At 37.2% G+C, this 27,309-nt stretch overlaps 2 protein-coding genes across 6 annotated transcripts in view; one reads left to right on the top strand and one right to left on the bottom strand.

Annotated features, from left to right (window-relative positions):
• The window catches only part of wnk1a (WNK lysine deficient protein kinase 1a), a 38,097-nt gene extending 21,674 nt beyond the window's left edge, over positions 1-16,423 (bottom strand). For 2 of the 4 annotated variants that reach the window (XM_067435994.1, XM_067435997.1), the window contains exons 1-2: positions 15,704-16,423; positions 13,434-14,568 (exon numbers count right to left, since the gene is read on the bottom strand). In XM_067435994.1, the coding sequence (XP_067292095.1) occupies positions 13,434-14,135 (702 nt within the window). In that variant the 5' untranslated portion in view covers positions 14,136-14,568; positions 15,704-16,423. Of the gene's footprint in view, positions 1-13,433; positions 14,569-15,166; positions 15,282-15,703 lie in introns of those variants that run through there. The other 2 variants (XM_067435996.1, XM_067435995.1) reach the window with 2 other exon arrangements.
• A 1,195-nt stretch (positions 16,424-17,618) lies between these two features.
• The window catches only part of erc1a (ELKS/RAB6-interacting/CAST family member 1a), a 27,010-nt gene continuing 17,319 nt past the window's right edge, over positions 17,619-27,309 (top strand). For both annotated transcript variants that reach the window (XM_067436001.1, XM_067436000.1), the window contains exons 1-4: positions 17,619-17,803; positions 19,452-20,302; positions 25,022-25,399; positions 25,996-26,070. In XM_067436001.1, coding sequence (XP_067292102.1) covers positions 19,616-20,302; positions 25,022-25,399; positions 25,996-26,070 — 1,140 coding nt within the window. In that variant the 5' untranslated portion in view covers positions 17,619-17,803; positions 19,452-19,615. The remainder of the gene's footprint in view (positions 17,804-19,451; positions 20,303-25,021; positions 25,400-25,995; positions 26,071-27,309) is intronic.

The raw sequence follows: 27,309 nt of genomic DNA, 5'->3' as shown, positions 1-27,309 counted from the left end.
TCTTCTTCGCAGGAGTTTAGACCAGGAAATTCTGTACTCGTTCAGGAGATGCGCAATATCGCCCCCTAGCGTATAAAAATGAGAACAGGAAAATATTCGTCAATGGCAGGGGAGCGAGTTCTCCTTTTATAAAGTCTATGGTTCTCAAAAAATACGAAGAAAAAAGAAAAGAAAAACAAATTCACTTACTGCTCTGGACTGAATAACTTTAATACAGTGAAGATTATGCAGTGATATTTTACATTTGATTACTATTTCTGTAGCCTACCTGAAAATCTAGTTCAGATCTACATGAAAAACCTGAAAATAACTTATTTGTATTTGTTCTGTTGTATTTGTGCTGTGGCTCGTAATTCTATTATTTGTTCTTATTTCAGTACATACTGTTTTTTAACAATGTTTAAAAAAAGTCAACCTTTGAGTCAACCTTATTTATTAAGGTTACATGGATCAAAAACAACAAAAGTAATAACTAGACCTATTTTATTTTATTAATTACTTTGTGATGGGGCCAATACACATTTTAGCAGGGCAAGTAAAAATGTGAACCACTATATTGTGCTATTCCTGGTTGTGGAAGAACACAGTCGCTGCATAAGCTTCTTTCTGATCCTATTTATTATTATATTTTTATTATAAAAAAACTTTTAACAAAGTTCCAGCTCATGTGGGGAAGACATGTTCACTTCAGTTCACTGCGGGATTGTTTGCAAACAAATCTCCGGTCGATACTGGATTTGGATCCGACAGGAATGGTGCAACACACATATGTGAGTAAAACGTGTTTTTATATGTAGTGTTGCATTGCTATATATTGTTTTGGCTATGTGTACGTGTCTAACAGAGCATAACTTTAGCACGCTGGACAGGTATGGGCCAGGGCTAGCAAAGCCTGGCAGGCCGATCAATCTCATTATATTCCGTTCTTGTTCTGCCGTTCTCTCTCTCTCTCTCTCTCTTTCGTTGACATCTGAAGGGCGGCGGCACGCGCCGAACGTGTATGTGTGCGCGGTTCGCGCTTATATCGTCCGATTTTGCGGGCACATATGTAATATAAAAATAAGTCCAATCAATCGTGTGTCAGTGAGAAAAAAAACATTGTGTTTGTTTGATAAAGACGCTTATGAGCTCTGTGATCGAGAAAATCATTCTGGTTGCCGCTTCTCCCTCAATCTCTCCTCTCCATCATGTGGACTGACAGCGGAGCTTAAGCTCATTAAATATGCTAATATTATCCAATCCTAGCCGTGGGCATTTATTTCCAAGTCTCCAGTGCTGCACACTCACCAAAAACCAGGCGTTTTGGAGAGAGCCTCAAAACCAGTGTAGAAAATAGCCTATTGCTTATTAGTTATAATGTTTTTTTTAAATGTAAAAACCGCACAAACGTCATTAGTTGACCGCAGACAACAGTATCATTTTTTTTTTAAAGCCAGTTCATGACACCTTTAAGAATCAGTGTATAGTTAATAAGACTTTTATATATGATTATTAATTTCTTTTTTGACTTGCTACTGTTAAAAAGACTTAATGTAGCTGAAAAATAAAGCACTGTTTGTCTCATATTGTTTGTAATTTGCATTTTTTGCCAAATTTTTTGCAAAAAAAAAAATTACATTTCTTGTATCATGAAATAAGATTTTGGTCATCCCAACCTGTTCAGAAGTGAAAGGTTATTGAATCAGGGTTCGTACACCTTTTCAAAGGTCAAATTCAAGCACTTTTCAAGCACTTTCAAGGTCAATTTTAATGATTTTTCCAGCACCTAACACTGCTGTAAATTACATACCAATACATTGTCAAAATTATTATTTAGTGTTATCATCACATTAAAAAGATGATAATACTATAAACAGCCAAAATCGTGTTTCGTAAAGCAGAAGGATCAGATATTTAAACAAATCACAAGTTTTATTTATTTTAAATGTATCACTGTCTAAGTAAATTTTGCTTACTATCTAACCTGCCTTTGGGGTAATTGTAAAAACAATTAGCCTAAACAAAATCACTCGACGGGTTCACTTAACTTTCAATTCATTTATTGAACATTTTAAAAATGAAAACATTCGTCTTTGAGGTAGACAGTCAATCACATGTACCTCATTGACCTTTTCTATTTTTAATGAATTTCTTTTTTGTGTGTGTATGTCTATTAAAAGTCTAGGCAATCAAGTATTTCTTCTGAAGAGATCACTTTATATGATAAAGCTTAAGCTTTGTTTTCATAATCATTGATCAATTACCATTACAATTATCTCACAAATATGCTTACAGTGCGTGGTCTACAATGGGGTAATTGTGTTGCAGTAGCTTACATACAGCACAAGAAAGCTTGACTTCAAATGGTAAAAAGAAGAGAAAACAGTAATAAAATAAGAACAAATAAGCAAAAACAATAGCACAAATAAATCAGGTAGGCCTAGGTCTAACTGTATTCAGGTGAGACACTGAATTAAAAAAATAAACAAGTTATCAAATTTACAATAACATTGGATTTTTATTGTAAAAATTAAATACATATTAATCTGTTAAAGTTACACAAGATAATCAGTAAAGAGCAGCAGGTGATATTTTGTCTTTTTGTAGTTTGAATAACTGCTGCCCCTTTAAGACCTGACGCGAGTGTGGAATCAAAACACTGTTCCTGTTACTCATTCTTCTGAACTGTTTACGACTGTATTTACGTTAATACACACCCAGATGAACAGTGTAAAATTTTTTGTGTGTATTTGACCATTAATAAGCTGGGAAAATTAGCTATTTTTTATTTTATTTACTTGTATGTCAGAGGTCGGCTTTATAACGGTATGTGCCCACTTCAGATATGAGCGCAAAATCTGCAGGAATTTGTAGAATTATGTGTCTAATCCCGTGCGAAATTCAGACCGATCGAAAAAAATATCAATATTTTTGACAGCACTAAGTTACTTGCAGGGGCGTAGCCATCTTTTCAGAAGTGAGGGGGACAGAAATGATTTTTTTTTTTGGACCAATATAATTTATCGCATCTCTTGCTTTTAATTGGGCAAGATATCAAATACACTGCTGAACAATAACCACTAATTAATATCTATAATATTATTCTCATTTTTTTGTGCCAATTTTATAATTGGTTTATATACTAGCCTACAAACACTTGTGCATTAACACTTCATAGATTTTATGCAATGTAAAAATATATATATATTCTAATGTAAACCATGCTGTTCTCTGTGTGAATATATAGTAAAGTGTGATTTATTCCTGTGATCAAAGCTGAATTTATCATCATTACTCCAGTCTTCAGTGTCACATGATCCTTCACTAATCATTCTCAGATGAGGATCTGATGATCAACACACATTTATGATTAGTATCAGTTGTGCTGCTCATAGTGCTGCTTAATTTTTGTGGAAACCATATAAACATTTGTGGAAAAATTAAAAAAGAGAGAAATTAATACTTTTGTTGATCAGACATGCATTAAATTGATCACAAGAGATATTTTTAATATTACAAAAGATGATAATTTATTTAATGAATGCAAATAAATGCTATCATTTGAACTTTCTATTCATTAACTTCTTAATCCGCACCGGATCGTGGGCGGGGCGTCTGACGCAAGTGGGCGTGTCTCTACTTATAATTACTTTTGTTTTATACAAACTGTTCAATCAACTATCACAAACTATGCATCATTTGAAAGCTAAAACACTCAAGATTCATGTTCTGAACTCGTTTTTGCAATAAATACACCAGAGAGGAAAGGGTTAAATTAAATGCTAAAGCAGTGGCTATTTAAACATTAGCATAATGAACGCGGTACTCATCTTTCATCTCCTGACGTTCAGATCAGATCGGACGAATCCACGAAACAACAGCATACATGTCTGTGTAAGAGTCCACTCTTCAAAATGCATCCCACTTTTAATCCAAAACAACGAAAAAATAAGGGGAAAAAACTAAAAATCCTCCGTTGTTTGCATAAGCGTTTTGTGTTAAGAGTAATCAATCATGTCCATTTTCAATGAAATAGCGATTGTAAGCCTTATTTTGACAATCTCCCCTGTACTGTGGACTGTTCCGGTTATATTAAACCCTCCCAGGTCTCTCTCCTTCAATCAAAAGCTGACTAGGACACATAAATAGAAAGGGAGCGCGTCACTGGGTGATACATCTGTCAGTCAAACTCGCCGGTCCTTTGTTGGATAAGCCAGTCAATGCCTAGCCAATGCATAGCCAGCATAGATTTGATTGATGGATGTAGTATCGAATCAAAAGACAATATTTTGCGTAGTTTCTGTAAGAGATGTCGTAAGAAGCATTGGTGAATACCTCATGCTTACTTAGCTGTTACTTAGGAGTCGTCTCCACAGTTTTCATTCATCGTATCCAGCGCCTGCCAGTGTAAGCACACATACTTACACACAACGCGCAGACTAAATAAGAGACTGTTTTTATCAACTAAATGAGTTTTTTTTACACTTGTAAATTCTGTAAATAGTTGTTTTAGTTATCAGGGACTGCAAATGCATTATAATTAGCAGTTTATTGCAGATTTATTTGAATAAAAACTACTCTTTACTATTACACAAATGTTCTAATATAATTGGACTTTATTGAAAGGACGCCCAGTCTTTTTTGACATAAAAGCTTACAGAAGCTACATTTTTGAGAGAATCGTCCTCAAATTTTAATCAAAGCATGATCAGACATTCAGTTTTATATTTAGGTTATTTTCAGGGCATAAAAATTAAAATCTAATATTTTTTTCCATAAGGGAATAATAAAAAAATAAAAACGTGAGTCACTTACATGCATATTTCCCCTTGTTTTAATCTGTCCCTATACTATTTGAGTTATTATGACTTTTGGGTAACATAATTTGAAGTGTCTAATTTAAAATAAGACCACATTTATGGATATAGACCATAGGGTTTAAGAGCTGCAGACATTTTTATTTGGGGTATGTCATTTTTTTATTTATTTCTCAGCACAGGGCGAGGGTTAAGAGGTTAAAGAATCCTGAAAAATAACATGTAGGCTATCATGGTTTCCACAACATTTTTAGGCAGCACATCTGTTTTCAACACAGATAATAATCATAAATGTTTCTTGATTATGAAATCCTCATATGAGAATAATTAGTGAAGGATCATGTCACACTGAAGACTGGAGTAATGATAAATTCAGCTTTGATCACAGGAATAAATTACTATATATTCAGATAGGAAAAAAACTGTTTTAATTTGTAATATTTCAAAATATTACTGTTTGAACTATTTTTGATTACATAAATGCAGCCTTGGTGAGCAGAAGATACTACACATTAAAAGCTGTATTATTCATATGATAGCCTATACTTTATTGTCAATCAATAGCCTACATTGAGATGGCTTGAAAAACACACATAAAGCATATATATTGTCGCAATCGTCTGATTGTCGTCGTCACGTTTCATCACTCATAACGATTGTTTTCCTTCAGCTGCAGCTCCAGCGTGACTGGATATTACGAATCCACTTTTGGACTTTCCGTGAGAGAGCGCCTCCTCATATTTAGATGCGAATAAAATGACAGGTCATGCATAGATTATTTTTTTGTCTCTGAATTTAAATCTTGATGTATTCACATTGGTTTCTATGTAAATACATTTGACTGTGACCTCAAGATGCGCGCAATCAACCGAGATTAGAGAGAGCTGTTTTTAGCGTCCCTGTTAACTTGCCCGCCCCCGCGCAGGTAACGCCGGTTCGGATCCCGCTCGGAGCGGGTCGACTAGCATCGGTGAGACCCAGTAAAAGTGCGGGGGACGAAAATACATTTTATTAAAAGTGAGGGGGACACGTCCCCCGCGTAATCTACGCCCATGGTTACTTTTATGATCATCTGACACTATTTTTATGCACTGAGCTAATGTTTGTAGGTTTTAATTTGTGGTTACGTTCACTGCCTATTCCACAAATGAACATGCCATAACGGACATGCTAATCTTACATTATCACATTATACATATACTCTGTCACTAATGCGAATTCCTAGCTAGCTGTTAATAGCGCAAGTTAAACAAATAGGCGCTAATGTGTAACTTAGGCTACAGTAAACTACTTTAGTTAGCTTACTTGAAAGTCTATGACTTAGCCTACCTTTCATGTGACTCGAAAGAGCAGACTCGCCCCTATAGTGAAAAGCTGCATGTATTTTTGCAAACTTTACAGGAGGCACTTCGTGGGGTTTGTGTCCGTTTGATACAAAATTCGTATTTAGCATCTTTCAGCCAACGTTCATTGAAACGACAACATGGGGGCGGAGTCACACGGAAATAGACGGCAGATCGCGAGTACAGCAGGTTTCATTTTAGGCACATTTTATTTCTACATTTAATAAACAAACTATTTATTCAGATAGGTATTTGTTGTAAAAGAAATAGTTACAATTTCAAGCATTTTTAAGCACTTTATCCAAAATTCAAGCACTTTTCAAACCTTGAAAACACAACATCAAAATTCAAGCACTTTCAAGGATTTCAAGCACCCGTACGAACCCTGTTGAATGATAACATGATTGATTATGTGATCTCTGTAAGGATGTTCACACTGGCATGTAGTTATTATAGCAATAAGAGGAGGGAATGGGCAAAAACCAGGGCAGGAACATCCTGGCCAAGTGAATTTTTAGTAAAAAATAAATAAAACAATGATTAATAAGTTTTTTTTTACTGTGGTATCGATTTAGTATCGGTATCGAGGTATTTTAGTCTGGTATCATATCGATCATTATTTTGGTATTGTGACAACACTATTGAAACCATGTTGAAATATCCATATTTTAGACAACACTAATTTCTAGTTTCTGTATGACTACAGTTAAAACAATGCACAGAATTCAAATGGCATTTCCTAGTTGACCTACATTTGGTGTGGTCAGCTGCCATCTCTGGAATGAGAAACATTTAGCTGTGAGTTTGCCTTTGTCATGCCCAGCAGGGACAGCCATTCACCCTAAGCTAAGGTTAAAACTTCCATAACTGCTCACATTGTAACTGTATGCAAGTAACACAATTAGAGGCCTTTAGCACAACACCATAACGGCCTGAAGCCTGGTAGAAACCCAATTCAGTGCCAATTGATGTGGGTTAGAGGAAGGGGGACTTCGCTTTGCACCCCACCCTATGACAGACCTACTTTCTCTCTGTGGCCTGTAGGACAAGGCCAGCAAAGCGTGGGAGCGTTTCCCCAGAGGAGGGGCAGCCCACACACTGAACTCCAGCATGAGGATAAATCTCCTGGCATGAATCCGGTTCACGTGTGAAGGCACATACCACTTCAAGTGGAGGTTAAGGAATTAGGATTAGTGAGAAGATCTGAAACACAAATTTCTAGCGCTGTCAATCAATAAAATAACTAATTAAATAAATGTATAACTAAATAACTATCTACATTTTCTGTAATTGCGATTAACCACACAAAACATTAAAGGGTTACTTCACCGTTTTTTCATATTAAACTATGTTATTCCCTTAACTAAAACGAGTTGATACATACCTCTCTCGTCCCGGCCGAAACATCTTTCCTCACACCTCCCCCTCACTCTCTCATTTCTGTCAATAGGGAGATGTGAGGGAGGGAAGATGTTTCGGCCGGGACTTTTTACTGCGCCGAGCCGAAGTACTCTCAGAAGTGCTATTCCGCCATACATTATAGTTCTCCTTTTTAATCCGATTAGAAACGCGCCACATTTTATTTTGTCACCATACTTGATCGTTCAATTACTCATGTAACTATTTAAATAGGGGAAACGTGGCGGTGTTTGGTACTTCTAACTTGATCTCTGTTTGGTTCCATAGTGAATGAACTGGGCTTAGGGAGCTAAGCTAAATGCTATCAGATCGTCACTGCGTGTCAGAGAGATTAAGTGCACGCACTGAGACGAGAGAGGTATGTATCAACTCGATTTAGTTGATTAGTTTAAGGGAATAACATAGTTTAATATGAAAAGGCAGTGAAGTATCCCTTTAAAGTTTGACATTTTTAAAAGTTTTTAAATTTAAAATAGCCCACACACACACACAAAAAAGATTCATAAACTTCTTATGGGAACAACACAAAGCCGAAACTAAATTGTCTTTTTTTTATATACATAAAAATGTAATATTTATAATACAACTATTTAATACAAATAACTACTTTAAAATATTCATAAATGTACAAAGTACAAATCATGTCAATTGGGAAGAGAAATATTTAAATATAGTTTAAGGTTACTGCAGAAGGCTAACTGGATTTACAGGGGTCCATTAAAAGGACAAAATGCAGGGAGAAAGGTAAATGCAGGAAACTGGGGTGAAACTCAAGCAGTCGGCTGAAAGTCAGTAATATGCACTTGCAACAATGACTTAGCTACCTGGCTAAATACCAATATAATATAAGTAGTTTAATTAGATTTTGGTATATTGAATTGGACGCTTAGAGGGATCTTTTGTAAAAAAAGAGAAGCATCTGACATCCATTTTCAGTTTCTTTTTGTGTTGACCTACATATTGTTCAAATGTGTTTAACATGCGAGAAAGTAGAGAAATGTGGGAGGGGAATATCCCTGACTTTAGCATAAGGCGCTAAAGACAGATGGCCTTCTGGGGGAGATATACAGGCCCTTCCCTTTTCTGCAGCAGTGTGAACTTGCAGATCGGAACACAGTGTTGTGTCGCACAAGACAGGCAGAGATAAAAATAGGCACAGTGAGACATGAAATGTGAGAAAGTGATGTGAAGAGGCTGAAAGCTAGCGAGAGTCTTTTGTTTCAAACCAGTGTATATGAGCTAGCTATGCCTGAGGGGCATGAGCAGGAGAACAGCAGCTCACGTGGTATTGCCTCGTCATCACTCTGCAAAAGAAGAGGCAGCAGGGGGTGGAGAGCAGCAGAGTCAAGCCTTGGCAGTCCAGCTCACCATACTTTACAGATTACAATTGCTTTGGTGGTTGAACTTGACCCACTTTTGAAATCGCACCTCTTTGTGGCACATCAATGCATAAAAAGCTGCTCCTTTATGATAAGAATAAAACAAAGGATGTATCTAAATGCAAAATGACTTTTTTCAAAGTGGGTCACAACTTATGAGCCAATAATTTTTCGACAGAAGTACTTTTGCCATGTAGTCTGCCACCGTCAGCACGCTCTCTGTGCAAGCACACCTCACCGCGATTACTCATGCTTTTATCATATCATAAACCAATAAAAGTGGAAAGATTGCTAAGATACATTCATTGTGTAATTATGCCATAGCATGTGTCATGCTAGTTCATGTTTAAAAACGAGATATATATATATATATATATATATATATATATATATATATATATATATATATATATATATAAAATATTAGGGGTGTAACGGTACACAAACCTGACAGTTCAGTACGTACCTTGGTTTTCAAGTCATGGTTCGGTACAATTTCGGTACAGCAGTTTAACAAAATTGCTTTTTATTTATTTTTATTCAATAGTGATTTACTGTAAAAATTGTGTCTGTCCTTAAATTAATTAAATTATAACTAAGTTTCTTAAAGTTAATGCTTTAAATATAGGGAGTCCTTAGGCTACACATTGTATTAAAGGTTAACAACAGAGCCCAACTATTAGCCTCAATTCAGTTATTTATTTTTAGATATAATAATCAAGTCATTAGCTTTGCATAGGGCAGTTTTTGCATTAACTTCTAAATTTAATTAAAAAAAATTGTTATTGAAATAATCATTTATACATGCCTGTCAAATCATGAAAGATTTACTTAAACATACATTAAATAAACAAGACATCACTAACAGGTTAAGAAGAATATAAAGAATATATAGGCTAATATAGTACATATATTTAGTGAAAGAGTTTGTTTCTCTAGTGAACTAACAGCTGTGGACACTGAACGACTGCCTGAGGTAAATGTGATGCTACAGAAGCTGATTTGTCTTTCCGCAGTTGAAACACAGTTTGAGCGATTACACAACATACGATACATTTCAGTAAGTGTGATATATTTGAGGGGAAAAATATTAACTGCAGTTAATTTTAATATTTAGGCAATTTCATTTTAATATTTAAAATTAGAAATAGTCACACATGAAATATATATTACTATTATATATATAATTACAAACTATGTAAGAGTTTGGGATTTTTTGGAAGGAATGATCTCACTCTGCAAAGATGCACTAAAAAGTTACAGTAAAAACGTACTTTCTGTTACTTTCTATTTCAAACAAAGGCTGTTCTTTTAAACTTTCTATTCATCAAAAAATCCTGAAAAATATATATCATGGTTTCCACAAAGCTATGATGCAGCATATCTGCTTTTAACAGGGCTTCTAGACATTGGATGGGAGGTGCGCTACAAAGCTTTGTTCATTAACTGAAAACAGCACAGACAAAAAAGACTGGTTCTTCAAAAATGAGAATCGATTAAAAATCTATATTTTAAACAATATTACTGTTTATCTTTAAACAAACAAAAATAAATGCAGCCTTTGTGAGCACAAGAGACTAATTCACATCTGCAAGATACAAATTGCAATTTCAAGAAATAAAGTCACATGTAAGACGTAAAGTTGCAATTCAATTTTTTTTTTACTCTGACAAGAAACAGGCTTCCACAGCAATTACACCGTCTCAAAGTACACTGTAAACAAACACTAACTATGATTTACTGCATGTAACTACTTATAATACACACTAAAAATACTGGTCTAAAATACTCAATTAGGAAATGAGAATCTTCTATTCAAGAATGATAACAATGCCGGGTCTACAGCCAAAGATGACAACAGCTATAAAAACGCTGGCCAAATGCCAGATGGGTTAAGTGTCAGGGGTGTGTATTGAGACACTTCAGAGGTGAGACGCTCCAAAGGTGTGACAAAAGTACTAGTAAAAGTGCCTTCCTTTTTGTAGAGGGATTAGAGCGCAAAATTAAACATGAACAATACCAGTTGATGACATCACTTGGAAAGGTGGAGGTGAGGCATTTAAGTTAAAATCAAACCAGTCATAAGATTATCATTACAAAGTGCTGTACCGGAAAGAACTCAAAGACAGGGCTGTAGGTTTAAGAGTGAGATAATATTTAATCTAGGCCTAAATGAGCAGATCAGATAGTGATTTACCACCATCAGCGGAAAGATCAGAGCGCTAACAAAGTCAAGTGTTGCACTTTGCTATCCTAGCTGTCAAAAGCTGACATCCTTTATTTTACTCGCCAGACTTACTCAGAATGCAAGGGCAATGTAAATGAAAAGAAAAAAATGAACATAATCAGACTACAAGCAACAGCATAAATAAAAAATAGAACAAAGCTACAAACGAAATTTGTGAAAATAAATTAAAAATAAGACACCTTTTTTAAAATACAAAATGTATTAAATCAAGAGTAGCCATTGATTTTTTTGCAACGATTACTTTTGTTTGTTTCACATTAAAACAGCAGCAAAAATATTAGGCTTTCACTTTAAGACAATTCAACGATAAATAAACATAACATTTGTTGTTTCTTGACTGTTCACATTCACTGAAGACATAACCGACTATATTTACTAGGATACTCAAAACAAGACGGCAATTTGACAAATTTGAGTAAAATTATCCATTCAAGCTTTAATTAGTCAATTTATTGGGTATTTAAAGACATTTTAGTCACTAGACCTAATTTGACCTTTGATCGCAAATGCGAGTGATTAACTCAAATTGTAGAGGGTTGAGGTATGTATGTGTGATATTATATATATATATATATATATATATATATATATATATATAGTTTGTCAAAATTTGATAATGTCCTTCACAATACTTCAAAGGACTGTAGCTCTTTCCCTCACTAAAGCCTTGTCTTTATGTCCTATTTTCAAATACTTTTTTCACCTCATAGCCGTTTTGATTAGTTTACAACGCGTTAAAGGAATAGTTCACCCTAAAATTACAATTCTGTCATTTACTCTTTCACAACTTGTTCCAAACCTGTATGAGTTTCTGTAACCAGACTGTTGATGGACCATCAACTGTTTGCTTACATTCTTTAAAATATCTTATTTTGTGTTCAGCAGAAGAAAAAAAACTCATACAGGTTTGGAACAACTTTAAAAAAATGAATACTGAATTTTTATTTCAGAATGAACTATTACCTTAAAAGAAGACTTTGGAAAAAATTAATGGAATGTAAAAAATGTCTGGCTGGGGGAGGAGGACTAATAAGTCTCTATAGGCGATTCACCCGGACAGACGCAGACCAACGGCAAGCACAACAGTTCTAATTCCGATTCAGCATGTTTAATCAGCAAAATCAAGCTGCAACAGACAGCAACAGACTCCAACCGGGGTATCACACTGATCTGACAAATACTGATGAAGTGTCCGTCGGTCTGTGTTATGTGAATTGGCCATAAAGGTCCTGTTCTTGGCGATCCCATCTTTCAAACTTTAGTTAGTGTGTAATGTAATAGTGTGTAATGTTAGAGCATAAGTAATACCTGTAAATTTATGAAGCTCAAAGTTCAATGCCAAGCGAGATATTTTATTTAACAGAAGTTCCCTTTCAAAGCCTACAGCGAACAGCCGGTTTGGACTACACCCCTGCACTTCCTGCAGGAATGACGTCACTAGAACAGTTTGTTGACTAAGCCTCCGCCCACAAGAATACGCAACAAAGGAGACGTGGTCTTGTTGCTCCCACATGGAGAAGAGCGCACATTGAGTGCGTGCATCTTCCCGTTATGGTTAGAGGCGTGACCTTTCCGGGCAACGTGCGCTAAGCTGCTGTCGAATCACAACACGGGAACCGCTGGCACAATCAGAACCCGTTGCGTATTTCTGAAGTAGGGACTTCATAGAACAAGGAAATCAATCAGGCCGTTTTAAGGGTAGAGAAAACTGCGGTATACAGATAAGTAAATTGTGTGAAAAATACTGTGTTGTTTCACAAGCGAAACATGAAATCATGTTATATTGCACACTGTAAACACAATCAAAGCTTCAAAAACACATGAAAAACGGGACCTTTAAAGGTGCAGTGTGTAGTATTTGAGGATCTATTGACAGAAATGCAATATAACCTACACGTTTTCAGTGGTTTCAGACCTTACATAATACATGCTTTATTACCTTAGAATAAGCCATTTCTATCCACATACATCACAGGTCCCCTTGAATTGAAATCGCTATTTTGTGCCGCCATGTTTCTACAGGAGTCCTAAAAGGACAAACTGCTCTACAGAGAGCTAGCTACTTTCTGCTGTCTCAGACGACATCATTTTTGTCCTGTGTCGGCCACCGTAGCTTCTCTACATGCTTCGAAAGGGAAGGGTGAGCGTTACACGGCTTCAATTCACAACCTTGCCGCTAGATGTCGCTCAAATTTACACAGTGCACCTTTAAAGAAACAACTAATTTTTACAAATACAAGAAGCATACCTGTAACTCGCACCATGCTACCTCCACCGTGGTTTCAGTATCCAGACCCTTGTAGACAGTCTTGAAAGAGCCACGTCCTATCTCGATGTCAAATTTTAAGAAACGACCATCCGGCGACGTCCCGACTGCATTTGTCTCAACTTCCTCAATGTCCTCCTGTTCCTTCTTATCCCGTAACTCTGCCTCAGCTCGTGCCTTCTCTTTACTTTCTTCATCATCCTCTCTCTCATCTTCTCGTTTTCCGTCAGCACTATCTCCAGGCTTCAGCTCCGCACCCAAATGTGGTGCTTCTGCAGAAAGAATCTGTCCTGCATTCGCAATCAACACTGGCTTAGACTCTACGGCCGTCTTGACATTGTCAGCCGCTTTCTTTTCAGGCGCAACCAACACATTAGCTTGTATGGCCACAGAAGCAGCTTTGGTTTCCAGGGCAAGAGGTTCAAGAGCATGGGAGTCCGTTGAGATGGTTAGGATTGCGTTCTTGCTGGGCAGCTCCAGCGCCGTGGCATTGGAATCGTTGATGACACTGCGACGGAAAAAACGGTGCTCTGCCTTCAGCAGTTCCCGCTCCATTGTGTTGTGGCGACGCCGGACCTCGACACCTAGACGCTCACCCACCAGTGTGTCTGAGCTGGAGCCATTGACATTCTTCGAAGGGGGGGAAAGGAACTTAACCATCTTGTCACTACTATTTTCTGACATTTCTCCACCCAGTGGAGTGAGAAGTCCGGTTAAACTTTACATGCTATCCACGCACAGAAAAAAAAGCAGTGCAAGTATATGATAATGAGAAGAGGTTGCTTCAAACCAAGTGGAAACTCACCAAAACTCCCTCCTCTCAAAACAGCAGTTCAGATAAAGTCAATGCTCTTGCAAACTAAAGTGTTGGAGAGGAGCACAGGAAGTGCTTGGTGATAAAAGTAACGCAGGATCCATGCACAGATCAAATAACGTTGATGATAAAAAGGAGACCTCACAGCCAGCTCATCCATCCTGTGAAAAACTGTGGGGTGTTTTCAATCCTCATAGGGGGTCTCTTGAGGTGGCAGGTCAATAGCCCACTGATAAATGTGACTATCACTTTCGACCCAAAGGTCGTACCAGGCCACAAAGTTTAACCCTTGCGTCTGATTCACTGAAAAAGACAAAATACATTACATTTACTATTCAAATACTAATACATTTTAACCAAGCCAGTTAACAAATGCTTGTAACACAAGGCAAGGGCTTTTCCACAAGCAGAAAAATATTTTAGCAGTTTAAATTATGTTAATAATATGGTACTCTTGCTTACTAAAAGCAAGGATGTAACGTTTATTAACATGAAAATAGACCAGTCATACTGAAACTTTAAGATAAAGAGAGAGGAGGAAGTAACTCTTTGATTTTTCACATTTAACCCTTAAGGCAAATTCTCTTTTTGTTAATACGTTTCCCAACCAGCTAATTTATATAACATCCCTATTTAAATGTAAACAACATAGGTAACTTTTTTTTGTACATTTAAACCATTTGAAATAAATCCCTCAAGACGAGTGAACAAACAGTATCTATCTTCAGTACAGTGAACATATGTTGCGGATTAGTAAATTAGATTCACCCTCACCATGTGTGAATACCAAACCGTCTACAGTTTCAAATACATTAAAACAAATAGTTTTTATTTTATACACTGCAGTATTTATTTAAAATAAAGTAAAGCTACAATATGCTAATGAAAAATGTAACGTTACCGGCCAATGTTTTTCCTCATGCGATGACTTGAGTGGTGACTCAAGAGGTCAAAACTCAAAATCACATTTTTTGTAAACAAACGTCATTATGTCTTATGGTTATCATAAGACTCAATAAGAATATGAATATAGACCAAGAGTCGTGTGGATAGTTTTATAATACTTGTGGTGACGCGACATGTTAAGGTTAGAACCAGTCTCCATTCACAATCACTGGGGCGACTTAAATGTATCTTCTTTTAGTAACTTACTTCACAAAAGACAAAGTCATACGGGTTGGACCGACATAATGACGAGTAAGTTAAATGAATGAGTAAACTATTTAAGTTAACGCTGTTTAATGTTTTAAATTAACTAACGTTAACATTACCCCTTTAAGTGAGTCTATAACGTTAACGTTAAGATACTTGTATGTGGTGCTGACGAAAAAAAGAGTTAAAAACAAGGTTAACTAACGTTACTAGTAAATAAATAAATAACTTATATGTCACGACCACGTTTAGCCGTTTTGTCACCACATTTTAGACAAAAACTTACCATAATGTTAAGCGTCGTCGTCATCTTCAGTTATCGGTGAATAACCAACGGCCAACTCCAGGTTTAACCGGTAATTCCCCAAACGCGCGTGCTCAGTATTTGAAATAGCGTTTAACCGGCGGAAATGAAGTAAGAAACTAAATGTCTGTCACTCAACGCATGTTTTTGCCAGTAAAAACGCGAAAAAATGGCTAAACGTCGGTTACTGTGCCTCCGCTCTCAACCGTCTCGAGCAATACTGCGAAGTTCGAATGTCAAACACTACAACAACGTGCCGCTTCCGCTAATGGTTGCTCGCGAGACTGCAGAGCAGGTTCTCTTTGTTATTCCCTTTCAACTGACCTCGATTCATCTTCCTTGTACACTCATCCCCTGCATGACGTCGCGCGTGCAAACGATGCAGTTCAAGTTGACGTTGCAGCATTTACATCTACAGGATACACAACAATAATCGAAAACCCGAGAGACTATATCCATTTATACGGACAAAAAACTTGGCTTTGGGTGCAGCACGCTCGTGCGCGCTTTGTGGCTCTATTGTTGACAGTTACGGATCCCACACAGATGTAGACGATTTGTACGCGCTGGGTTCAAGGCTGCGCAATCTGCATGCCATCGATTTTCTACATTTTCGCCATCGCACAAATTCATTCTACACGAACAAACCGGTCCGTGACAACAATAAACCCGGAATCCGTCCACTCCCCCTGCTTGTCTTTATCCAAATAATCGAGCGAGACATTAGAGTTAGAAAATAGCGCCGCCTGCTGACGCATCAAGCGCATGTAGAAAACTGGGTTTTAAAGGAACAGTTCACTCAAAATGACAATTCTGTCAACATTAACTAAACACGCACGACTTCATTTATTCAGTGGAACACAAGAAGGTTTAATGCAAGACTCACTCACCATTCACTTTTATTGCATCCTTTTCTTAGTGAATGGGCACTGAAACTATTTTCAGTGTACATGCAATTAACTTAAAGGGATAGTTCACCTAAAAATGAAAATTCTGTCATCATTTACTCACCCTTAAGCTGCTCCAAACATGTATGAATTTATTTCCTCTGCTAAACACAAAAGAAGATGTTTTTTAAAAAAAAAATTGGTAACCAAACAGTTGATGGGCCCCATTAACCTCCATATTATTTTATTTTTATCCATGCTATGAAAGTCAACTGTTTGGTAACATTTTTCTAAATATCTTATTTTGTATTAAACAAAATTAATAAATTCATACAGGTTTGGAATAACTTGAGGGTGAGTAAATAATGAGAGAATGAAATTTTGTTTGGGTGAACTATCCCTTTAAGGGATCATTTGAAATTTAAAAAGGGGCAAACATGTCACTTTACCTTACTAATTGCTACAAAAAAAAAGAAGAAAAAAAAGTGATTGCATCTAAAGTACAGAGCGATTCACCCAGACACATAAGACTAAAACATACCAAATATTTACAATAATACACAAATTTCACAGAAGAAAGAAAACCAGGTCTGGTACAATAATGAGTGTGAGTAAAGGATGATAGATTTGTCCATTTTGTGGGAACTGTCCCTTTAAGAGGGATCAAACCCCACCAACTGGTGATTATCTCTGTTCTCTCTATCTATAAACTGACTGGGAGGTGATATAGTGTAGCTTATAAATTTACATGGCTTGAGGCATGATGACTATTCAGAGATGCAAATAAAGATAATATTATACATAAAGGATAATATTAGGGTATAAACATACATTTATAATAATACATATTTTATATATTTACAAATAGGTCTGTATTTAAATATATATTTTAAATATAATTTACAAATATTTTATATATATATATATATTTTTATATAAAAACATTATTTATTATTTTTTTTTTTGTAAAATGACCTTCGTAGCGTGGCGTTGGCATTTCAGAGGCGAGTGTTGTGAGCGCGCAGCGTAGGCGTTACGTCACTGAAGTCCTCCAGCTCTGGGAAGATGCTGGTGTATGTCTGCAAATAATAAAATCATAAAGCGATACAAAGACAAATAGGCCGCTTCCTCTCTATCACACATCTCTTTGGCAGACGGTCGTTACATATCGGACGAAACAGACCAGCCATACAAGGTAAATTTATGTTTTTTGGGGGGAGGAAAAAACCTATTGTGTTTTATAATAAAATAGTGAATGCTTATAGCACGGTTATTCAATATGTACATATATTGATATTCAAATAGCGCTGCTCATTTATTGTCGCATTTGCTGGACAGCTATTACTAACAAAAGAGGAGGCAAATGTGTTAAGCCATGCAATGGTGGAGAAGAAGGACATTGAGGGAGGATGCTCAGGTTTGTGGTTGAACGATTGCAAGGCAGACTTTCACGGAACATTAGGTTTAGTATATCCGTAATCTAAATTGTATAAGAATTGTAGTCTGTGATTTTGCGCATTTGCAAGTCTCATTGACGTGGTGTGTGGAAATGCCGACGCTTCTGGTTGGTTTGTCAACGCTGTGAGCAGCCTTCACCTAAATAGAACAACATTATTGAATCGACAGCAATGGACATTGAATGTGTGTTTAGAATATAAATCATTAGATGAGCATCTCATAATAATGTTGCTATAGCTATTGACATTAAATGTTTCATAACCTTGGAGTGTGAGCCTACATTAAAACCCCACCTTTCCTTCGATTCACTCCTTCGGTGTTTAAACGGAGATGCATTATTACATATAGCTAGTAAATTATTTTTTTGTATATGAGAGTAATTGCCCATGGCACTATCCAGATTTCTGTTAAGATACAATGATGATATGATATTAACAATAGTAAGGTTAACGTAGAAGTATTGTGTGTGTGTGTGTGTGTGTGTGTGTGTGTGTGTGTGTGTGTGTGTGTGTGTGTGTGTGTGTGTGTGTGTGTGTGCTTGTTTTTGTGACATATCAGGACAAAAATGTGTATAATAACATGTGTATGACACAGGTATTACAGAAAATGGTGACATATCAGGACATTACCCCATGTCCCCACTTTTCAAAATGCTTATAAATCATACAGGATGAGTTTTTTTGAAAAAGTAAAAATGCAGAATGTTTCCTGTGATGGGTAGGTTTAGGTTTAGGGGCAGTGTAAGGGGATAGACAATACGGTTTGTACAGTATAAAACACATTACGCCTATGGAATGTCCCCACAATTCACAAAAACAAACATGTGTGTGTGTGTGTGTGTGTGTGTGTGTGTGTAGGGGGGAGTATAAAATGTATAAAATGTAGCTGTATTTGCTGCCTTGAATTGATTTTTGTACATATTAGAAGGCATAAAGTCCGTTTAGAATATTTGAAGTCTCAATATGAACAATTATAGCTTTAATTATTACCCACTTAAGCAAATCAGAAGCTGTAAATAATACATAAGATATCATAAAAACACTATATTGGATTATACAACTTTCTGTTTACCATACTGATTATTTACGACTAGTTTTAGTGATTTTAATCATAAAAACACTTCAAAACTAGCATCTGAAACAGAGAGATGTCTGCCAGCTACAGGTCACTTTGGGTTTGGTAGGCATTAAGTCTAATATAGGCCTATAATAAAATGTATGTAAATAAACCAAACTCTAGATATGATTAAAACATTTGAGGAATACCTAATTTTAAATGTCTTGGTCATTTTTTGCCCCAATTTGATTATGTTTTTTGGTAGAGATATAATATAATGATATATTATGTGTGTTTTGAGGGTTTTGCCTTTTTATTTTATTTTACAGGCCAGCATATTTGGTCCGTCTGAAAGAAAAGTAGGCTACTGAAGACTGGTCGTTGCTTGATAGATCACATTCCTTATACAAAAGATGAAGATGACCTGGCCTGCCTATTAGCACATTTCCTCACATACATTTTTTTGGTGGGTAAATTTACCAAATTCCCCAAAATGTACGGAAGTTCACGCTCGGTGAGCAAAATGGACAGTAATCACGGTGGGGGTAGAAACAACCAGGGCAACTCGGGTCGCTCGCCACGACTTCCTCGGTCACCCCGTATGGGCCACCGTCGCACCAACAGCATGGGGGGAAGTGGTGGAGGACCGGGTGGCTCTGGAGGCAAGACGTTATCCATGGAGAACATTCAATCTCTCAATGCTGCCTACGCCACGTCAGGACCGATGTACATGAGCGACAACGAGGTTGCAATCGGCACCTCCTCTGACCTCCCAAAGAGCGGAGTAGCAACGGGACGCTTTGGGGGCAGCATTCCCTATGGGGTCCGGGGAACGGTTACAGGCAGCACACCTGACATGGCCATGGTGCCTGCAGTGTCGACCGACTCTATGGGCTTTGGAGGGGAGATCCATGCAGCTTCAACCGTTCCTCACTCACTACGTCAGGCGAGGGACAACACCATCATGGAGCTCCAAGCCCAGCTCAAGGAGGTGCTGAGGGAGAACGAGCTTCTGCGGAAGGAGATCGAGGTGAAGGAGAGCAAGCTCAGCTCCTCAATGAGCTCCATAAAAAGCTTCTGGAGCCCAGAGCTGAAGAAGGAACGTGCGCTGCGCAAAGACGAGGCGTCCAAAATAGTAGTGTGGAAGGAGCAGTATCGTGCAGTGCAAGATGAGACACAGGTGAGTACATCTGGCAGGATATGCTTGTTTTTTTAAATTTAAGTGATGATGTATTGCTCATCGGAGAGTTGTTTTGTAGATTAAAGCATGTGCTTAAAGGAATCTTTAAATCTTTAAATTATTATCCTAGATCAGTACTAAAAGGCACTGTATATCTATAAAAGTACTTCTACCTAAATAGATTTACACTGAAACATTTTGGATGTTTGTCCCATTTTGCATACTTAATTATATTCTCTGCCATTTTATAAGTAGTGCAAGTATTGTGTTCACACTGAAAAGCACAGCGAGGCGTAGTGTACAAGTACATGGATGATGTACTTCATCACCTACAAAGAAGGGCAGAATTTGTAGCATACTACCATCAAAGTCCCTTTCAAGGAAAATCTGTTTATTCGCTGGTGATGTGCCGAATTTCGACCCTCTGCCAAATTATTACCCTCCTTGTTTAAGTCACTATCTGATTGCTTAATCATAACCCCACCCCTAATCCTAACCCTCCCCCACAACTAAGCCTACCAATACTAGGGGTGTAATAATTTGGCAGGGGTCAGAATTTGGCACAACACCGGCCATATTTGCAACACCTCCAGGCAGCTATTTTGGCATCCATGACAAAGTCCTATCTATTTGAATGGAGAAATCCTGAAATCTCAAAAACTGGGCGTTGGCAAACTCAAAATTAAAAAACATTTCAAATCAGCAACAAAATCTGACATGACCTGTCCCATAAATGTTGTTTCTTTTGCTCAAATAGCAGTAAAAAAACATACATTTCAAGCTAGACGAGCCAATGCTAAGCACAAGTCTCAGGTTTCTATTGGAACCAGAGCTTCTTCTAGCAGCTGCATTGACGTAATGGAACATTACGCAGCGATTGGCTCTTTTACTTAAAAGGCGGGATGTATTCCGCCATATTGCGCGTTGCAGTTTCTCCCATTCATAACTAATAGGAGTTAACCATCTTTCTATATGTATAATCTTTACTACCATACAACTCTTCTTATGGCAGAAATGGTAGCCTAATAGTAATATGCAGTGTGCAATTCAACAGACGTGTGGCTCTTAAATGTGGATGCTTTTGCTTTAATTTTGCTGAAATAAGTTTAAGTTGAAGTACTAAAATTGTGAAAAATGGGAAATAAATAAAGTATAAAAAACTTAAAACGACAATGACAAATGAAATGACAAAAGCACAACAAAATGAATGAAACTTAAACTGAGTAAACCCTAATATATCATATCAACTTATTAGCACACGCACGCACGCACGCACGCACTCACGCACTCACTCACACACACACACACACACACACACACACACACACACACACACACACACACACACACACACACACACACACACACACACACACACACACACACACACACACACACACACACACACACACACACACACACACACACACACACACACACACACACACACACACACACACACACACACACACACACACACACACACACACACACACACACACACACACACACACACACACAATACCCATACTAAAGTACTTCATATAGTATTTATGTTTTAGTATGCACAGGATGCCCCCTAAATTTACCAAAATATGCATTATGCAGATCACACTGTGCTTGGTAGTGTAATATCTGTCATATCATACATGATTTTGCATCTTTTTGACTCATTCAAAATTATTAGTGTTTTTTAACTATACATTTTTTTTAAAAGACATCACTAGCTTAATGTAACAACAGCGTATGCTAGTACCTGAACTGTTCATCTTCATAATGCTTATTGTTATGCATGCCATTTTTAAAATAGCAATTATTCAGTAATCAGTGCAATTGTTTTCCATTTTAAACACTGCCCTGAAATGCATGTGTCAGGTAGAACTGACAAACTAGTTAAAACCTGCAAGCTATCTTAGACACATTTTCATTGCATCATCTCATTTTCATAGATTTATAGGAGTGAGAATTGCGTGATTAAAGATCCAGCTTTTCTTCAAACGAGGAGGAAAAGTCTACCTCCGCTGTGAAGTGACGCTAATGGCCAATCCTGAAATGGACATCCTGGTCCTGCTGTGTGCGGCTCACTGCACTGCCTGAATTCCTGCAAGCCACAATATGCTCGATGAGCAATACATCTGTGCTAATTAAGAATTAAACTCGGTTTTCAGATATTCAGTGGTCCTTTTAAATGTACGTTGCGATACTAAGATGGGTTTTGGTAGCAGTGACAGTAGCATAGTCCTTCATCTATGTTGCGTTAAACACTCCCTTTATTTGAATGATTAGCTTCAAAGTTCAAACCATGATTCACTGCAACATGGCTGTCATGACAGATTCCCAGACGATGGGGCGTACAGCACTAAGCTAATGACAGCTTGGTTATTCACCAGCATAATCAGCATTATCACGCTCCTCACACCATTCGCTTGAGATTGAAATTAACACACAAATCATCAGAGAGCTCGGACTCGGAGTATGTGTTATTTGGTGATTTTTGGCAAGTAGTTTTGTGCCTGTTGGGCTTAATGCGATCTTAGCATTAATTATGGCACAGTTGTGTATGTGTGTGGGTATGATTAAGAAATTGTATAATTACTGTTGTTTGGTCGCCTTTTGGCTGCCATCAAGTTGTAAAGATGAGTGTGAGATGACAAAACTAGTACACATCCATTTCTTCTTGCCACATTTAAAACTAGTGTTGAGGACAAGTGCAGGGTGGATTGTAAATAGATGTAGGTAGATCACCACAAAATGAATGGAAACACGTGTTGTAACTTGGGGGGGGGGGGGGCACTCAGTTTCAGTCAATCTTATGTCAATCTTGAGTACCTATAGAGTAGTATTGCATCCTTCATATCTCCGAAAAGTCTTTAGTTTTATTATATTTATAAAAGAAATATGGGCTGTACCGAGTCTTTCCTTAAAAAAACGAGCGCTTGGAGGCGTATCGAGTGGGCGGAGCTAAAGAATGACGAGCGCACGCAGCTACTGCACGAGAGCGTCTGCAAGCTGACATCGTCAAGCATGGAAAAGAAAACGTTACCCTAAATAAACCATGGCTATCAATCAGATTCAACTAATACATGTATGATCCAGAATCGGTTCTGGAGGCTGAAATAAATTAAACAGGAGAAACATCAACAGCAGGATGTCCGTCTCTGTGTTGTGTACTGTATTTAGTGGCTTGTCAACATTTGTGTTTGTTTACTTGTGGATTGTGAGGCCATGATTTGGTTTATGGACTATTGTATGCGACTAAACCTTAGCAGTAGCAAGCAAAACGGTTTTGCACGTTGGACTGTGTTATAGTGTTACATAGAAAAACAATGGAGTAGCGCATTTGAATGTGCTTTGTGCGACGATAGCCAACAACATAGACATTTGAAGCAGTTTTACTCACCACCTGCTTCCAAAGCACGATCGTAAACCTTTATCGTCACCGCTCCATCCACTTCTTTGGTGATGTTGATTTGGTGAAGTCCTGAGACAGCAGTGAGAGCAGTGTTTATGGGCGCCGTGCATTTGCTCTCGCGTGCGCGCACTCTTCCGGGAGAAGAGCCCGTGCAGCCCATACAAGGACATTCCGCTCTGTCGACGTCAAGCCGAGCCATACTCGAAAAAAACTCTTCAAAACTTGTGAGAAACCGGAAGCAGTATTTTTGACACAGAAATACTCCATCAAGCGTCCAACTTATTTTTTTGAAACGTTGTCTTTAACAGTGTAAAAAGCTCAGTATACATGAAACAGCATTTCACCCCCCTTTAACACAAAAGTAAAGTTTAAAGAATTGTATCAGTTGCTGTTTAGATGGTCAGCGACTTTTAAGCTTCAAAAATATGGTAATACTTAAAAATAAGGTCTCATTTGTTAATGCATAACTATCTCTTGATCCAGTTCATAGTACCAGTTTTAATCATTTGTTCAAAAAATAAGACTGACCCGGTTTTTGAGCTTAACTCACTGAATCAGTGAGTCAGTAACCAAGGTTAAGCCACAGGAGGGGAAAATTATCAGTGAGTAAAGACTTAAATTTAGAATTTAATAGAATATAGAATGTTTAGAATTTTATATTTACAGTTTTTGTTTTAATTTGAGTTATTTTGTTATGGGCTTTTAGTTTTTTTGCATTCAGTTTTTGTGATTTTAGTACTTCAACTTACATATTTATTTAAGTTAGTTGGCAAGGCAACCCATTTTTAAAATTATATTTCAGGTTTATTTCATTCCCCAACAAATTTTTTTATATTTTAGTTAATGACAACACTGATATAGACATATTTTATGACAATTTTATGATGCTTTCAATTCTGAAAACATCAGGCTGTATTAATTGTAACTGCATGGAAAAGAGCAGAATGTTACAGGCGGGACTAAAACCTGCATCATCCACATGAGCACCAGAGTGCAACATGTTAGGTAGTTGTAGTAGTTACAAATGAGATGCTTACGTCACAACTGTTCTCAGTAATTACTCATGTTACTGCTCATATGAAAGATGATACTATAGATTGATACTATAGATTGAACTGTATTCACTGATAAATGAAGAAATGTTTTTTGTGGGATGGTTTTATAAATAATAGGATAATAGCTTATAAACTATGAGCTGAAATAATTGTTTTTAACATCAGTTCCAAAATCTACCAACAGCTAATGTCTCTAAACATTCAAATATATTTGAATGATTTGTGAGTAAATGATTCTCTTGTCCATCACAGCACCTGCAGACAACCGTGCAGGCGCTGCAGGCTGAGCTGCGTATCCAGCGTGACTTGAATCAGCTTCTCCAGCCACCTGGGGAGCCGCTGGCCTGTGAGCCCAGCGAGGAGCAGGAAAGGCAGGCACGAGAGCTATTCTTGCTCCGCCGTACCTTGGAGGAGATGGAGGTCCGCATGGAGACCCAGCGGCAGACGCTAGCTGCTCGTGATGACTCCGTCAAAAAGCTCCTGGAGATGTTGCACAGCAAGGGACCCTCGGCTAAAGCCAGTGAAGAGGACCATGAGCGCACACGTCGCCTCGCAGATGCAGAGATGCACGCGCACCACCTGGAGAACCTTCTAGAACAGCGTGATAAAGAGCTAGTGGCTTTGAGAGAGGTGTGTGATAACTGGAGTTAAAAATACAAATGGCAAAATATGAAAATTATATGATATAAAAAAATAACTGTTTACATGAATAGGAAAGAAATTGGTGCACTATATTGTTAAAAAAATGACAATCAAGTTACACACATGCATGCACGCACACACGCACGCACGCACACACACATAATTATTATTATTTTGTTTATTAATATGCCATTTGATTGGGAAATTCTCTCTCTCTCTCTCTCTCTCTCTCTCTCTCTCTCGCTATATATATATATATATAATTAAGTTATACACACACACCACATACAATCGACTGTAGTGAATTAAAGCAGAACGTCTATTCTCTCTTCATGCTCCATTATACAACACTCAGTCACATAATGACGGCATCTATTCTCCTCAAAGCACAAAATAGTAGGATACTTAATTGAACTAGATAGCAGGAGAGCCTATTTGTACTTGAGTACAGCTCCTGCAATGTGATGGAAAATTCAGCCAAAACTAAACAGTGCTGCTCTCCCTCAAGGTATGACGACATATCTGAGAGCTCTATTTCTGGCACTGGTGTGAAGGAAGTGCCAACCATGTGTCTTTAATTGCAGGAGCTGCATCGTCGCCTCGAGGGGACGCCAGAGACTACGAAAACCAAAGCTCTTCAGACTGTAATTGATATGAAGGTAGTACTTTAGCTCCTATTTTAATGAATGTGTTAATCGGTTTACGTATGATGATAGGAACCACATTCTTAATTTGTCTATCTGTGCATTAAACATAGAAACTGATGTAAAATATCAATCAATTTTTAGTATTGTTCTATTATAAAGCTTAAACCTTTGTGAAAAAGGAGCACACTTTATATATATTTATATTTATATACTTTAAAAGAATATACGTCAGTATCAATTGAATGGAGTGTTTTCGGACACTTAATTGCATGTTAATTGCAATTTAATGAAAATACATGATCAGTTAATATCTTCTTTCAGTGGAAAGCAATTAGCTTTAACTTAATTCAATTAATTTAGAGTGTTTTTTGACACACTTAAGTACATATTTATATGTAATTTCATAATTACAAATATAGGTAAAGGGAATATTTTGACAAATAGTAATTTCTATTGAAACGTTTATGTCATGTATTGAAATATATTTGTAATTACGCATTTGTAACAATGTAGTTACAATTAGATGCATTTGAATTATATTTCAATATGTCATATCTATGTCATATCAATATATCATACTTTTAGGATTTGAGGTCCAGTACAAGTACACATTCAATTCAATAAAGAGCACTTTTTCAAAAGAGTATAGAAAAGCAAAAAATGACAATTCTGTCATCATTTACTTATACCCTGTAAGGGTGGATCACCTACAGTGGTTCAGGCTGCAGGGTTGCCGAACGACTAAAGAAACGTTATCAGCAAGAGTGTAGAAAACTGTAAATTTCTCGTCTATAACCACCCCCTGCAGCTTTTACCAATGACGGAAATAAGCGCAGTTACAATAGCAAAATATGTGGGAGAGCGTTGCTATAATGTGTTGCAATAGGTAACACTTCGAAGTCAATACAAAATCAAAACTAGTTAGTACATCATTTGTAATTGTAAATATTTAATGACAAAATCTGGTTATGGTTACACTTCAAATAGTTACAAAATACATGCATGAGATGATAAAAACTTATACCATTATTTTACCCAGCATGAATGTTACCTGAGGGATAGAAAGAGAGAGGGGGGAGAGAGAGAACGAGACAAAGAGATCAAAGAAGAGAAGAGCCAAAGAGAAGATATCCAAGAAGAGGGAGAGCCAGAGAGTAAAAGAGCCAGAGAATCAAAGAGAGTATTAGATGTATTAGTAACAGTTACAATCTTCTTTTTATCTCTTCCTTGACCATGTGACTGAAACCCTAT

This window comes from Pseudorasbora parva, chromosome 25 (assembly GCF_024679245.1).
Source record: "Pseudorasbora parva isolate DD20220531a chromosome 25, ASM2467924v1, whole genome shotgun sequence".
NCBI classification, from domain to species: Eukaryota; Metazoa; Chordata; class Actinopteri; order Cypriniformes; family Gobionidae; genus Pseudorasbora; species Pseudorasbora parva.
The sequence above is the reverse complement of the archived record's forward strand: the minus strand, read 5'-3'. Positions and strand labels throughout refer to the sequence as shown.